A 15,677-nucleotide genomic window follows, 5' to 3' on the forward strand; every position below is an offset into this window, starting at 1 on the left:
GGTCTCTGTGTCTCTCTCTGTCGGTCTCTGGGGTCTCTGTGTTCTCTGTCGTCTCTCTGTGTCTCTGTCGGTCTCTGTGTCTCCCTTCTTTCTGTCTCTGTTGTGTGTGTGTCTGTCTGTCCAGTGCTGTTAAGCAGCTGGCTTGGGTTGTACTAAACTTAGTTTCTCATAAAATACATCCCCAAAGTAGTACCCTTTCCAAGTTGTATCACATCTTGGCCCCATAAAGTGGATTGAGACATGGTCAGTTTTCAGTTGTTGGTATCATGGCTGGTGCCTTTGTAGACACAGGTCTCGGCTGACTCCTGTTACTTCTCCATCCTGTTTACTGATAGTATCTACAATGACAGCATTTCCACTGGCTGGTTTTTGATGAGTTTCCTGTCTGACTCTTCTTCTCTTAACAGGAATAGATCCTGATCTGAAGATGCCTCCCGTCTCCAACAATAAGACTGTTCCGCGGCCAGAGAGTAAGTCGGCCTGTCCATAGGACCACAGCATATACTGAAGAGGGGTGGTGAGGTGGAGTGGAGACTGGTGGGGCGGAGTGGAGACTGGTGGGGTGGAGTGGAGACGGGTGGGTGGAGTGTGAGACTGGTGGGGTGGAGTGGAGACTGGTTGGTGGAGTGGAGACTGGTGGGTGGAGTGGAGACTGTGGGGTGAGTGGAGACTGGTGGGTGGAGTGGAGACTGGGGGGGAGATGGTGGGTGGAGTGGAGACTGGCGGGGTGGAGGAGACTGGCGTGGCGGAGTGGAGACTGGCGGGGCGATGGAGACTGCGGGCGGAGTGGAGACTGGCGGGCAGGGAGTGAGACTTGGCGGGGCGGAGTGGAGACTGGCGGGGCGCAGAGTGGAGACTGGCGGGGCGGAGTGAGACTGGCGCGGCGGAGTGGAGACTGGCGGGGCGGAGTGGAGATTGTGCGGGGGCGGAGACTGGTGGGGTGGAGTGGAGACTGTAAGGTGGAGTGGAGACTGGTGGGCGGGGCGGAGACTGGTGGGCGGGGCGGAGACTGGTGGGCGGAGCGGAGGACGGTGTGGGCGCGGGCGGAGACTGGTGGGGGAGAGGAGAGGAGACTAGTGGAGTGGAGACTGGGTGGAGAGGAGACTGGTGGGTGGAGTGGAGACTGGTGGGGTGGGGAGTGGAGACTGGCGGGTGGAGACTGAATGAGGCGGAGTGGAGACTGGTGGGGGCGGAGTGGAGACTGGGAGGGGCGAGTGGAGACTGGTGGGCGGCGGAGTGGCAGACTGGTGGGGGCGGAGTGGATACGTAAGCTAGACAGAGGCTTTTAACAGACACAGAGATGAAAGCTTTTCATAAAGACAGTGGTGTGTAAGGAGAGACTTTTACAGGTACCCCGAGGGGAGCGCTTTCAGAATCAAAGCCTCTGCGTATTTTTCTCCTTTCTGTGTTTCATATTCTCCCTCTTTACTCTTCCTCTCTTGTATATTTTCAAATAAATGATTTGGTCTGCTGATGTCTCCCTCCGCCAGATGGAGTGTCCATTCCTACCACGCCACCAGGGTGTTCTATAATCAGTGTTTCGGGGTCATCTGCGCTGGTCATCTTCCTGGTAGCCATCGTTCTGGCTGTTATGCATCTACACAGCATGAGAGAGAGTAGAGCTGGACGACAGGTTAGTACTGGGGTTCTGAATGAATATATATCCACACATACACATTATATATATCACACATTTACCAGTTCTCTCTTTGAAAAGAGATGTGATCTCAATGATAACATGGAGTGGAATGATAACCACCCCTCTCACTTTATAAAATAAAGGTTAGAAAACATTATTGTATTCAGACCCTCCTTGAACTTTTTCCACATTTTGTTACAGCCTTATTCTAAAAGTTATCACATATTTTTCCCCCTCATCAATCTACACACAGTACCCCATAATGACTGCACAATACCCCATAATGACATCCACAGTTACCCCATAATGACATCACAATACCCCATAATGACAAAGCCCAAAAATAAAATGCTTAAATAACATTAACATAATTATTCAGGACTCTTTACTCAGTACTTTGTTGAAGCACCTTTGGCAGCGATTACAGCCTCATGTCTTCTTGGTATGATGCCACAAGCTTGGCACATCTGTATTTGGGAGTTTCTCCCATTCTTCTCTGCAGCTCCTCTCAAGCTCTGTCAGGTTGGATGGGAGCGTTGCTGCACAGCTATTTTCAGGTCTCTCCAGAGATTTCGATCGGGTTCAAGTCCGGCCTCTGGTTGGGCCACTCAAGGACATTCAGTCCACCCCATGCTTTACCGTAAGGATGGGTACCAGGGTTTCCTCCAGACGTGATGCTTGACATTCAGCGACATCTCTCTTGTTTACCATAAAGGCCTGATTGGTGGAGTGCTGCAGAGATGGTTGTCCTACTGGAAGGTTCTCCCATCTCCACAGAGGAACTCTGGAGCTCTGTCAGAGTGACCATCAGGTTCTTGGTCACCTCCCTGACCAAGGTCCTTCTCCCCCGATTTCCGGGCAGCCAGCTCTAGGAAGAGTCTTGGTCGTTCCAAACTTCTTCCATTTAAGAATGATGGAGGCCACTGTGTCCTTGAGACCTTCAATGATGCAGAAACGTTTTGGTACCCTTCCCCAGATCTGTACCTCGACACAATCCTGTCTCTATGCTCTACAGACAATTCCTTCGACCTCATGGATTGGTTTTTGCTCTGACGTGCTGTCAACTGTGGGACCTTATATAGACAGGTTTGTGCCTTTCCAAATCATGTCCAATCAATTGAATTTACCACAGGTGGACTCCAATCAAGTTGTAGAAACATCTCAAGGATGATCAATGGAAACAGGATGCACCTGAGCTCAATTTCGAGTCTCATAGCAAAGGGTCTGAATACTTATGTAAATATGGCTTTTCTTTTTAGTGTAAAAATGTCTAAATTATTATTGTGTAGATTGATTGAGGGGGGAAAAAATAATTTCATCAATTTTAGAATAAGGCTGTAACTTAACAAAATGTGGAAAAAGTCAAGGGGTCTGAATACCTTTCGAATGCACTGTGTGTGTGTGTGCTCACATATATGTATGTGTGTATGTGTGTATGTATGTATGTATGTATGTATATATATATATGTGTGTATGTATGTATATATATGTATGTATATAGAAGTAAGGAAGCAGTAAGGAACGAGGAAAGTAGAAAATTGTGCGTTTTTTAAAGTTCTCTCCGTTCCTTCCTGAATGTGCCGCTGCTGCAGGGAGGGGCTACTAAAACGGTCTCGTTTCAGTAAGGAGCAGCAGAGTTTCATGTCCGTGTTACTGTTGAGTCCATGTTACAGCAGAAACGGACCGAACCACATGAATGTCCCGGCAGGACCGTATTTTTCAAACACAATTATATTCATTTATTTCATTTAAAAAAAAAAACATTTATGACTTGTTTTCACGACTGTCTTCATCCATAACCATCATAATACGGTAATTATGCCAGCCCTAGTGTTGCTCATACCCAGTACCTCGTGAGCCAACACAGCTCGGCTTTTTAAATATTTCCAAAGATATTGTGCTTAGATAGATTTAGAGAGTGAGTTGAAACCTGCTCAATGTTTACGAAGCTAATAAATAAACTGTCCCCTCCGGGTATCTGTAGAGTAGACAGCTGTATTAGTTTGCTTATCAGAACAACAGGAGTACTGATGTAGGATCAGTTTGACCTTTTTTAACTCCTAATGGATCAGAAAGGGGACTTGATCCTAGATCAGTTGTCCAGGTACTCTGAGAGAAAACATCCCAACACCGTAAAGGATGGCGCCAGGTGTTAGGAGTTCAGATTATTGAATTAATACTGCACTGTGTGTTTCAGCTTCTACTTAATCATTTCTGCCACGGATTCCATCTTGGTAGATTCAGATCAGCCCCTTGTCAGTCTGTTATCTCAGGTCATTGTTGGAAAGAATCCTCGGTTTGTCTTGCCTCTCTCTCTTCTCTTTCCATTTCTCTCTGTCTTCTCTTTCCATTTCTCTCTGTCTTCTCTTTCCATTTCTCTCTGTCTTCTCTTTCCATTTCTCCATGTCTTCTCTTTCCATTTCTCTCTGTCTTCTTTATCCATTTCTCTCTGTCTTCTTTCCTATTCTCTTCTGTCTTCTTTTCTCAATTCTTCTCTGTCTATTCTCTTTCCATTTTCTTTGTCATTCTCTTCTTCATTATCTCTCTGTTCTCTTCTCTTTCCATCTCTCTGTCTTCTCTTTCCATTCTCTGCTCTCTTCTCTTTCCATTTCTCCTCTGTCTTCTCTTTCCATTTCTCTCTGTCTTCTCTTTCCATTTCTCTCTGTCTTCTCTTTCCATTTCTCTCTGTCTTCTCTTTCCATTTCTCTCTCTCTCCTGTTTCCATTCCTTTCTCTCTCTCTCTCTCTCTCTCTCTCTCTCTCTCTTTCTCACACAGCAGAACAACGTGTCTCACATGCTCCCACAGCCAGCCAGGCGTCTCTCTAATGTAATATTTGAGATAAATCGAGTTGTTTTAATGCTGGTTTATTAGACTTGGTTAGATTTGATCAGACTTGTTGGTGAGATGTTTGCAGTGAACAGACAAACTCTTGTTGTTGTTTTTAAGTAGGACGATGCTAAACAGGATTTACTTCGTGAAACGTTGTCTTGAACAGCAGCGGTGGGGAGAATTAGAGCAGAGAGGGTTCTCTATCTGTATGAAGGACTGTTTAAGTGGCCAATAGGAGCAGAGCAGGTGTTTAGGTGGCCAATAGGAACAGAGACGGCGTTACCTTTTTATAATGATGTTTGTGAAGTGGCAGGTGTTGCTTCCTCTCTCTCTCCCCTTCCTTGCTTTCTTCATGAGTATTGTTATCTCTCTCTCTCTCTCTCCATTCCTTGCTTTCTTCATGAGTATTGTTATCTCTCTCTCTCCACTCCTTCCTTGCTTTCTTCATGAGTTGTTATCTCTCTCTCTCCACTCTGTCCTTGCTTTCTTCACGAGTATTGTTCTCATCTCTCTCTCCCTTCCTTTCGTCCAGTGTTTCAGACAGTGGCAGTTCCCAGGGCCTGTCCCAGCCGTCCACCCAGACCACCCAGTACCTGAGAGCTGACACACCCAACAACGCCAGTGCTGTCACCAGTAAGACACACACACACACACACCAGCGCAGCTATGTACATGTCCACGCACACAAAAACACAGAGAAAGAAAGAAACAGTAAGATCCTTCCCATTTACACTCAGAAAATAACAGCATCCAAGTAACGTCTTATCCAGTAACGTCTTATCCAGTAACGTCTTATCCAGTATCATCTTATAGTATCCAGTAACGTCTTATCCAGTAACGTCTTATCCGGTAACGTCTTATCCGGTAACGTCTTATCCGGTAACGTCTTATCCGGTAGCGTCTTATCCGGTAACGTCTTATAGTATCCGGTAACGTCTTATCCGGTATCATCTTATAGTATCCGGTAACGTCTTATCCGGTATCATCTTATAGTATCCGGTAACGTCTTATCCGGTAACGTCTTATCCGGTAACGTCGTATAGTTTCCAGTAGCGTCTTGTCCAGTGACGTCGTAGCGTATCCACTGACGTCTTGTCCAGTAACGTCTTATAGTATCCGGTAACGTCTTATAGTATCCGGTATCGTCTTATAGTATCCGGTATCGTCTTATAGTATCCGGTAACGTCTTATAGTATCCGGTATCGTCTTATAGTATCGGTATCGTTATGTACGTACGTCTTATAGTATCGGTATCGTCTATGATAGTATCCGGTATCGTCTTATAGTATCCGGTATCCGTCTTATAGTATCCGGTATCGTCTATGTATAGTAGTATCCGGTATCGTCTTATAGTATCACGTAGTATCGGCTTTATAGTATCCGGTATCGTCTTATAGTATTCCGGTATCGTCATGTATCTCGCGTTAACCGGTTCGTCATCGGTATCCGCTGCAGTAGCTAACAGGTCATTGTCCTGGTCTAACAAGTGGTTTTGGACAGGCTCCTTAGGACATTGGCTGTTAACTCCTTGATACATCTCCAGTAAGTCTCCTTTATGCTGCATGCCATTTTTAAGTCCCGTCTATTTTGAACTTTCTTGCTTTACTTACAGTGGGGGCAAAAAGTATTTAGTCAGCCACCAATTGTGCAAGTTCTCCCACTTAAAAAGATGAGAGAGGCCTGTATTTTCATCATAGGTACACTTCAACTATGACAGACAAAATAGGGGGGGAAATCCAGAAAATCACATTGTAGGATTTTAATGAATTTATTTGCAAATTATGGTGGAAAATAAGTATTTGGTCACCTACAAACAAGCAAGATTTCTGGCTCTCACAGACCTGTAACTTCTTCTTTAAGAGGCTCCTCTGTCCTCCACTCGTTACCTGTATTAATGGCACCTGTTTGAACTTGTTATCAGTATAAAAGACACCTGTCCACAACCTCAAAACAGTCACACTCCAAACTCCACTATGGCCAAGACCAAAGAGCTGTCAAAGGACACCAGAAACAAAATTGTAGACCTGCACCAGGCTGGGAAGACTGAATCTGCAATAGGTAAGCAGCTTGGTTTGAGAGAAATCAACTGTGGGAGCAATTATTAGGAAATGGAAAAGTAATGTCATACAACGAAGTAACGTCCTAACCGACTTGCCAAAACTATAGTTTGTTAACAAGACATTGTGGAGTGGTTGAAAATGAGGTGGGGACGTATTAGGTGGGACGTTAGGTGGGACGTATTAGGTTGGGGACGTTTAGGTGGGGACGTATTAGTGGGGACGTATTAGGTGGGGACGAATTAGGTGGGGACGTATTAGTGGGGACGTATTAGGTGGGGACGTATTAGTAGGGGGACGTATTAGGTGGGGACGTATTAGGTGGGGACGATTAGGTGGGGAGTAAGCTGTGGACGCCAGTCTAGCTTGGTGCTGTCTTTATAGCCTCAGGGAGGGTTCTGGTATAATGGGACATGGTCATATGTCTGGTGTCTTCTTCCTCCACTTCTTCCTCCTACAGCCTGATCTACTCTGTCACCAGAGCTGCATTCCTCCACCAAACAAGAATAAGTCTGTGATGGGGAATCATCTCATTAGCTAAACTAGTGTCTGACGGTCGGGATAAACAAGACAGGATTGCCTCGGCATCCAGGTCCTTAAATGGCAGCTATTCCCCATGTAGGGCTCTACTTTTTACCAGTCCTATGGGCCCTGATCAGAAGTAGTGCACTATAGAGAATCAGTGCCATTTGGACGCCAGGCCTCCGGCCGGTGGTTTGCGGTCCGTCGCGGCCGGTGGTTTGCGGTCCGTCCGGCGCCGGTGGGTTTGCGGTCCGTCCGGGCCGGTGGGTTTGCCGTCCGTCCGGGCCGGTGGGTTTGCGGTCCGTCCGGGCCGGTGGGTTTGCCGTCCGTCCGGGCCGGTGGGTTTGCCGTCCGTCCGGGCCGGTGGGTTTGCCGTCCGTCCGGGCCGGTGGGTTTTGCGGTCCGTCCGGGCCGGTGGGTTTGCGGTCCGTCCGGGCCGGTGGGTTTGCGGTCCGTCCGGGCCGGTGAGTTTGCGGTCCGTCTGTCTTGTCCTCTAAACATGTCTGAGATGAGAAGGTAGATTTGGGGTAGTAGAAGTACAATTCTCTATTGTAGTAATATCTGGTGCTAGGAGGGAGGAGCCAGGGTGTACTCTCTGAAGACTTGGGTTTTTCCTCAGCCAATCTGATATCCTGATTTTGTGTTAGTTGTACTAGTCTAGTTTCCCGCTCAGCCCAGTCAAAACTGTTCGCTGCTCTGGCACCCCAATGGTGGAACAAACTCCCTCACGACGCCAGGTCAGCGGAGTCAATCACCACCTTCCGGAGACACCTGAAACCCCACCTCTTTAAGGAATACCTAGGATAGGATAAAGTAATCCTTCTAACTCCTCCCCCCCCCCTTAAAAGAGTTAGATGCACTATTGTAAAGTGGTTGTTCCACTGGATATCATAAGGTGAATGCACCAATTTGTAAGTCGCTCTGGATAAGAGCGTCTGCTAAATGTAATGTAAATGTAGTTGTGAACCATTCGGATCAGGAGATACTGCTTGATTCCTTGCGTCCTCTCTCCTCACATTCTACTCAAAACCTCTTGGATGAGGTTAGAGCAGAGGGACAGTGTGTTCCAGATCCCTCCAATATCCAGCATCTTCACACAGCCATTGAAGAGGAATGGGACAACATTCCACAGGCCACAATCAACAGCCTGATCAACTCCATGTGAAGGAGATGTGTCACGCTGCATGAGGCAAATGGTGGTCACACCAGATACTGACTGGTTTTCTGATCCACGCCCTTACTTTTTAAATTAAAGTATCTGTGACCAACAGATGCATATCTGTATTCCCAGTCATGTGAAATCCATAGATTAGGGCCTTTATGTAATTATTTAAATTGACTGATTTCCTTATATGAACTGTAACTCAGTAAAATCTTATAAATTGTTGCATGTTGAGTTTATATTTTTCTTTGGCGCATGTGATAAGTAACATTTGATTTGACAGCAGACGTGGGGAATCAATGAGTTATTTTATAATGTAGACTCCCGCGGGGGTCACTGTAATAATTGTAGTCAGACACTATAATGGTGGCTCTAACAAAAACACTTCCAATTTTCCTGCCCGGTAGAGAGAAGGCTGATCCAGGGTACTGGTGGTAGAGAGAAGGCTGATCCAGAGTACTGGTGGTAGAGAGAAGGCTGATCCAGGGTACTGGTGGTAGAGGGGGAGCTGATCCAGGGTACTGGTGGTAGAGGGAGAGCTGATCCGGGGTACTGGTGGTAGAGAGAGAGCTGATCCGGGGTACTGGTGGTAGAGAGAGAGCTGATCCAGGGTGCTGGTGGCAGAGAGAGAGCTGATCCGGGGTACTGGTGGTAGAGAGAGAGCTGATCCAGGGTGCTGGTGGCAGAGAGAGAGCTGATCCGGGGTACTGGTGGCAGAGAGAGAGCTGATCCGGGGTACTGGTGGTAGAGAGAGAGCTGATCCGGGGTACTGGTGATAGAGAGAGAGCTGATCCAGGGTACTGGTGGGTAAATGTATTGTCCAATAGGAGAGCTGACCGTGTCACTTTTCAATAGAAATTGGGGATGAATGAAAAGCCTAACTACTTCAAAAGTTGATACTCTTTTTTTGTTTGGATGGATTATTCTATCACAGGTATTTTCCACTTTATTCCATAAATGTCTATTCATTCCATTTCCAATCATTCTATTAGACCAGAGGTGTCAAACTCATTCCACAGAGGGCCTAGTGTCTGCAGTTCTTTGGTTTTTCCTTTCAATTAAGACCTAGACAACCAGGTGAGGAGAGTTCCTTACTGAGAGCTAGACGACCAGGTGAGGAGAGTTCCTTACTGAGACCTAGACAACCAGGTGAGGGGAGTTCCTTACTGAGACCTAGACAGCCAGGTGAGGAGAGTTCCTTACTGAGACCTAGACAACCAGGTGAGGGGAGTTCCTTACTGAGACCTAGACAACCAGGTGAGGGGTGGTCCTTACTGAGACCTAGACAACCAGGTGAGGGGAGTTCCTTACTGAGACCTAGACAACCAGGTGACTTCAATTTTCCTCTGCCCGGTTAGAGAGAAGGCTGATCCAGGGTACTGGTGGTAGAGAGAAGGCTGATCCAGAGTACTGGTGGTAGAGAGAAGGCTGATCCAGGGTACTGGTGTAGAGGGGGAGCTGATCAGGGTACTGGTGGTAGAGGGAGAGCTGATCCGGGGTACTGTGGTAGAGAGAGAGCTGATCCGGGGTACTGGTGGTAGAGAGAGAGCTGATCCAGGGTGCTGGTGGCAGAGAGAGAGCTGATCCGGGGTACTGGTGGTAGAGAGAGGAGCTGATCCAGGGTGCTGGTGGCAGAGAGAGAGCTGATCCGGGGTACTGGTGGCAGAGGAGAGCTGATCCGGGGTACTGGTGGTAGAGAGAGAGCTGATCCGGGTACTGGTGATAGAGAGAGAGCTGATCCAGGTACTGGTGGGTAAATGTATTGTCCAATAGGAGAGCTGACCGTGTCACTTTTCAATAGAAATTGGGATGAATGAAAAGCCTACTACTTCAAAAGTTGATACTCTTTTTTTTGTGGATGGATTATTCTATCACAGGTATTTTCCACTTTATTCCATAAATGTCTATTCATTCCATTTCCAATCATTCTATTAGCCAGAGGTGTCAAATCATTCCACAGAGGGCCTAGTGTCTGCAGTTCTTTGGTTTTTCCTTTCAATTAAGACCTAGACAACCAGGTGAGGAGAGTTCCTTACTGAGAGCTAGACACCAGGTGAGGAGAGTTCCTTACTGAGACCTAGACAACCAGGTGAGGGGAGTTCCTTACTGAGACCTAGACAACCAGGTGAGGAGAGTTCCTTACTGAGACCTAGACAACCAGGTGAGGGGAGTTCCTTACTGAGACCTAGGACACCAGGTGGGGTGGTCCTTACTGAGACCTAGACAACCAGGTGAGGGAGTTCCTTACTGAGACCTAGACAACCAGGTGAGGGGAGTTCCTTACTAGACCTAGACGACCAGGTGAGGGAGTTCCTACTTAGACCTAGACAACCAGGTGAGGGGAGTTCCTTACTGAGACCTAGACGACCAGGTGAGGAGAGTTCCTTACTGAGACCTAGACAACCAGGTGAGGGAGTTCCTTACTGAGCCTAGACAACCAGGTGAGGGGAGTTCCTACTGAGACCTAGACAACCAGGTGAGGGGAGTTCCTTACTGAGACCTAGACAACCAGGTGAGGGGAGTTCCTTACTGAGACCTAGACACCAGGTGAGGGGAGTTCCTTACTGAGACCTAGACGACCAGGTGAGAGGAGTTCTTACTGAGACCTAGACGACCAGGTGAGGGAGTTCTTACTGAGACCTAGACACCAGGTGAGGGGAGTTCCTTACTAAGACCTAGACAACCAGGTGAGGGGAGTTCCTTACTGAAGACCTAGCAACCAGGTGAGGGAGTTCCTACTGAGACCTAGACAACCAGGTGAGGGGAGTTCCTTACTGAGACCTAGACCCAGGTGAGGGGAGTTCCTTACTGAGACCTAGACAACCAGGTGAGGAGAGTTCCTTACTGAGACCTAGACAACCAGGTGAGGGGAGTTCCTTACTGAGACCTAGACAACCAGGTGAGGGGAGTTCCTTACTGAGACCTAGACAACCAGGTGAGGGGAGTTCCTTACTGAGACCTAGACAACCAGGTGAGGAGAGTTCCTTACTGAGACCTAGACAACCAGTGAGAGGAGTTCCTTACTGAGACCTAGACACCAGGTGAGGGGAGTTCCTTACTGAGACCTAGACAACCAGGTGAGGGGAGTTCCTTACTGAGACCTAGACAACCAGGTGAGGGAGTTCCTTACTGAGACCTAGACACCAGGTGAGGGAGTTCCTTATTAATTAGTGACCTTAATTCATCAGTCAAGTACAAGGGAGAGGTGAAAACCCTCAGATGCTCTACCCTCCGTGGAATGAGTTTACACCGTGTATTAGACTGACTTCCACAGTGGTGTTTACATGTCTGTTAGGCGTATGTACACTGTGGCCATCTAGTGGCTGTGTCCTCATACTGCAAATCATTGTGTTGTGGCTGCTCATCACTCTGCTGTCTTGTGGTTGCTGCTTCAATGTACCATTCACCACCAGCCATAACCCAACCCTTATTCACCTCAATCTCTCTCTCTCTCTCCCGCTCTCTCCAACCCTTCCTCTCTGCGTCCCTCCCTCTCTCACTCTCACCCCCGTCCGTCCCTCCCCTCTCACTATCTCTGATCCTTACTCTCTCCTCCCTCTCTCCTCTCATCCTCCCTCCCTCCCTCTCTCTATCCTCCCTCCCTCCCTCTCTCCCTCTCACTCTCTCAACCCTCCCTCCATCCCCTGTCCTCTCACCATCAGACCATCACCCTGGCACTGCACCCATTCTCCAGCTTGCTGCCGCCACCTTCCCAAACCCTGGTGCCCCCGTCCATGAAACCAGAAGTAAGTCCACGTTGTGGTCCATTCCAGTCTTACCATGGGGTCCACCTGTTCACCTGCTACATACCTGTAGCACACCTGCTACTAACCACCTCAATCACCAGCCCCATTGTGATCTGGTTCATCTAGTTACGGTGTAGACCTATTCCACATGACTGAGTGAACGGTAGCTAGTCCAGCCAGATGACTAAATGACTGGTAGCTAGTCCAGCCAGATGGACTAAATGAACTGGGTAGCTGGTCCAGCCCACACGACTAAATAGACTGGGTAGCTAGTCCAGCTACACGACTAAATGAACCTGGGTAGCGTAGTCCAGCCACTGACTAAATGAACTGGGTAGCTGGTCCAGCCCACATGACTAGTGAACTGGGTAGCTAGTCCAGCCACGACTAAATGAACTGGGTAGCTAGTCCAGCTACATGACTAAATGAACTGGGTAGCTGGTCCAAGCCCACACGACAATGAACTGGGTAGCTAGTCCAGCCACATTGACTGAATGAACTGGGTATCTAGTCCAGCCACATGACTGAGTGAACTGGGTAGCTAGTCCAGCCACATTACTAATGAACTGGGTAGCTAGTCCAGCCACATTGACTGAGTGAACTGGGTAGCTAGTCCAGCCAATGACTAAGTGAACTGGGTAGCTAGTCCAGCCACATGACTAAGTGAACTGGGTAGCTAGTCCAGCCACATGACTAAGTGAAATGGTAGCTTGTCCAGCCACATGACTGAAGTACTGGGTATCTAGTCCAGCCACATGACTGAGTGAACTGGGTAGCTAGTCCAGCCACCATTACTAAATGAACTGGGAGCTAGTTCCCAGCACTGACTGAGTGAACTGGTGGAGCTAGTCCTAGCCATGACAAAGTGAACGTGGTAAAGGTCTAGTCCCAAGCCACACTGACCTAAGTGAACTGTGGTAGCTAGTCCAGCACATGACTAAGTGTGAACTGGTAAGCTAGTCCAGCCACAGGACTGAGTGAACTGGTATCTAAGTCCAGCCACATGACTGAGTGAACTGGTAGCTAGTCCAGCCACATTACTAAATGAACTGGTAGCTGGTCCAGCTACATGACTAAATGAACTGGGTAGCTGGTCCAGCTCACATGACTAAATAAACTATGGTACAGGTCCAGCCAGACTAAAGAACTGGGTAGCTGGTTCCAGCTACATTACTAAATTGAAGCCGGTAGCATAGTCCAGCCACATGACTTTTAAATGAACTGGGTTAGCTGTACCAGCCTACATGACTAATGAACTGGGTAGCTAGTCCAGCCACGAATGACTAAATGAACTGGGTAGCTAGTCCAGCCACATGACTAAATTAACTGGGTAGCTAGTCCAGCCACATGACTAAGTGAACTGGGTAGCTTAGTCCAGCCACATTACTAAATGAACTGGTAGCTGGTCCAGCCCATGACTAAAATGGACTGGGTAAGCTGGTCCATCCCACATGACTAAATGGACTGGGTAGCTGGTCCATCCCACATGACCGTTGTGTATTGGCTGCAAACAGTCGTTTCACTAACAGTGCTTAGCTTGCTACATTTGTCACGTGTGTTTGTTTTAATCAATCTCGCAGTGTGTAGTTTCTCTCTCTCATAGGAGACAGGTGTTCAAGGTTTAGTGCAGTTTAGTGTTCTCTGTTTTCCCACTAGGTGGCAGCAACAATTCTTATAATACCAAAGCCTTTTGTCTGACTGAAAGAAATATCAGACTGTCTGCTCACACCACCACCTATATTCAGATACATGACAGAAAATATGCTACTTATGTTTTTTCTCTATTCTATATTTACGTTATAATAATACAACTGCAGAAAAGCGCTATACAAATTAAATAATCTCAAATCTACTGAATAAAAACACTGAATGGAATTGGACTGCTGAGGACTGGGTAAAGTCATTTTCTCTGATGAATCCCCTTTCTGATTGTTGGGGCATCCGGAAAAAAGCTTGTCGGAGAAGACAAGGTGAGCGCTTACCATCAGTTCCTGTGTCATGCCAACAGTAAGCATCCTGAACCATTCAATGTGGGGTTGCTTCTCAGCCAAGGGAGTGGGCTCACTCACAATTTCCTAAGAAACAGCAGCATGAATAAAGAATGGTACCAACACATCCTCCGAGAGCCAACTTTTCCCAACCATCCAGGAACAGTTTGGTGACGAACAATGCCTTTTCCAGCAGATGGAGCACCTTGCCATGAGGCAAAGTGGATAACTAAAGTGGGCTCGGGGAACAAAACATTGATATTTTGGTCCATGGCACGGAACTCCCCAGACCGTTAATCCCATTGAGAAACTGCTGTGTCAATCCTCAACGAGGCGGGTGAAAACAAAAACCCACAAAATTCTGACAAACTCCAAGCATTGATTATGCAGAGAATGGGCTGCCATCAGTCAGGATGTGGCCCAGAAGTTAATTGACAGCATGCCAGGGCGGATTGCGAGGTCTTGAAAACAATTTCAATAAAAAGCCTTTGCACAATTATGAAATGCTTGTAATTATACTTCAGTATTCTGTAGTAACATCTGACAAAAATATCTAAAGACACTGAGCAGCAAACTTTGTGGAAAATTAATACATCTCAAAACTTTTGGCCACGACTGTTACTGTACATAGGCACAGACACATGCATACACACACAATAACATATGCACTATACACACACGTACACATGGATTTTGTATTTCAGATATGTGGTAGTGGTGGAGTAGGGGGCTGAGGTGTTGTGAGATCTTTGAATGGATTGTAATGTTTTTTAAAAATTTGTATAAACTGCCTTAATTTCAGCTGGACCCCAGGAGAGTAGTGCTGCCTTGGCAAGAACTAAGATGGGGATACATTACATAAAACCCCAGGAGAGTAGGTGCTGCCTTCGGCAGGAACTAATGGGATCCAAATAAAACCCCAGGAAGAGTAGCTGCTGCCTTGACAGGAATGGGATCCATAATAAACCCCAGGAGAAGTAGCTGCTGCCTTGGCAGGAACTAATGGGATCCATAATAAACCCCAGAAGAGTAGCTGCTGTCTGACAGGAACTAAGGGGGTCCATAATAAACCCAGGAGAGTAGCTGCTGCCTTGAAGGAACTAATGGGATCCTAAGAAACCCCAGGGGAGTATATGGCTGCCTGGCAGGAACTAATGGGATCCATATAAACCCCAGGAAGAGTAGCTCTGCCTTGCAGAACTATGGGGATCCATAATAAACCCCAGGAAGAGTAGCTGCTGCCTTGGCAGGAACTAATGGGGTCCATAATAAACCCCAGGAGAGTAGGCTGCTGCCTTGGCGAGAACTAATGGGATCCATAATAACCCCAGGAAGAGTAGCTTGCTGCCTTGACAGGAACTAAGATGGGGATCCATAATAAACCCCAGGAAGAGTAGCTGCTGCCTTGACAGGAACTAATGGGGATCCATAATAAACCCCAGGAAGAGTAGCTGTGTCCTTGACAGGAACTAGTGGGGATCCATAATAAACCCAGGAAGAGAGCTGCTGCCTTGACAGGAACCTCAATGGGGATCCATAATAAACCCCAGGAAGAGTAGCTGCTGCCTTGACAGGAACTAATGGGATCCATAACTAACCCGTAGGAAGAGTAGTGCTGCCTTACAGGAACTGATGGGGATCCATAAAACCCCAGAAGAGTAGCTGCTGCGCTGGCAGGAACTAACTGGGGATGCCATAATAAACCCCAGAAGAGGTAGCTGCCTGCCTTGGCT

At 47.4% G+C, this 15,677-nt stretch overlaps 1 protein-coding gene across 1 annotated transcript in view; it reads left to right on the forward strand.

Annotated features, from left to right (window-relative positions):
• LOC112075794 (tyrosine-protein kinase RYK) overlaps nt 1-15,677 on the forward strand; it is a 103,711-nt gene that overhangs the window by 25,523 nt on the left and 62,511 nt on the right. The window contains 5 exon segments of the mRNA XM_070441069.1: nt 408-470; nt 1,491-1,612; nt 1,614-1,633; nt 5,002-5,102; nt 11,873-11,956. Of these exon segments, the coding sequence (XP_070297170.1) occupies nt 408-470; nt 1,491-1,612; nt 1,614-1,633; nt 5,002-5,102; nt 11,873-11,956 (390 nt within the window).

Source organism: Salvelinus sp. IW2-2015, unplaced genomic scaffold, assembly GCF_002910315.2.
Source record: "Salvelinus sp. IW2-2015 unplaced genomic scaffold, ASM291031v2 Un_scaffold3403, whole genome shotgun sequence".
In the NCBI taxonomy this organism is placed as follows: Eukaryota; Metazoa; Chordata; class Actinopteri; order Salmoniformes; family Salmonidae; genus Salvelinus; species Salvelinus sp. IW2-2015.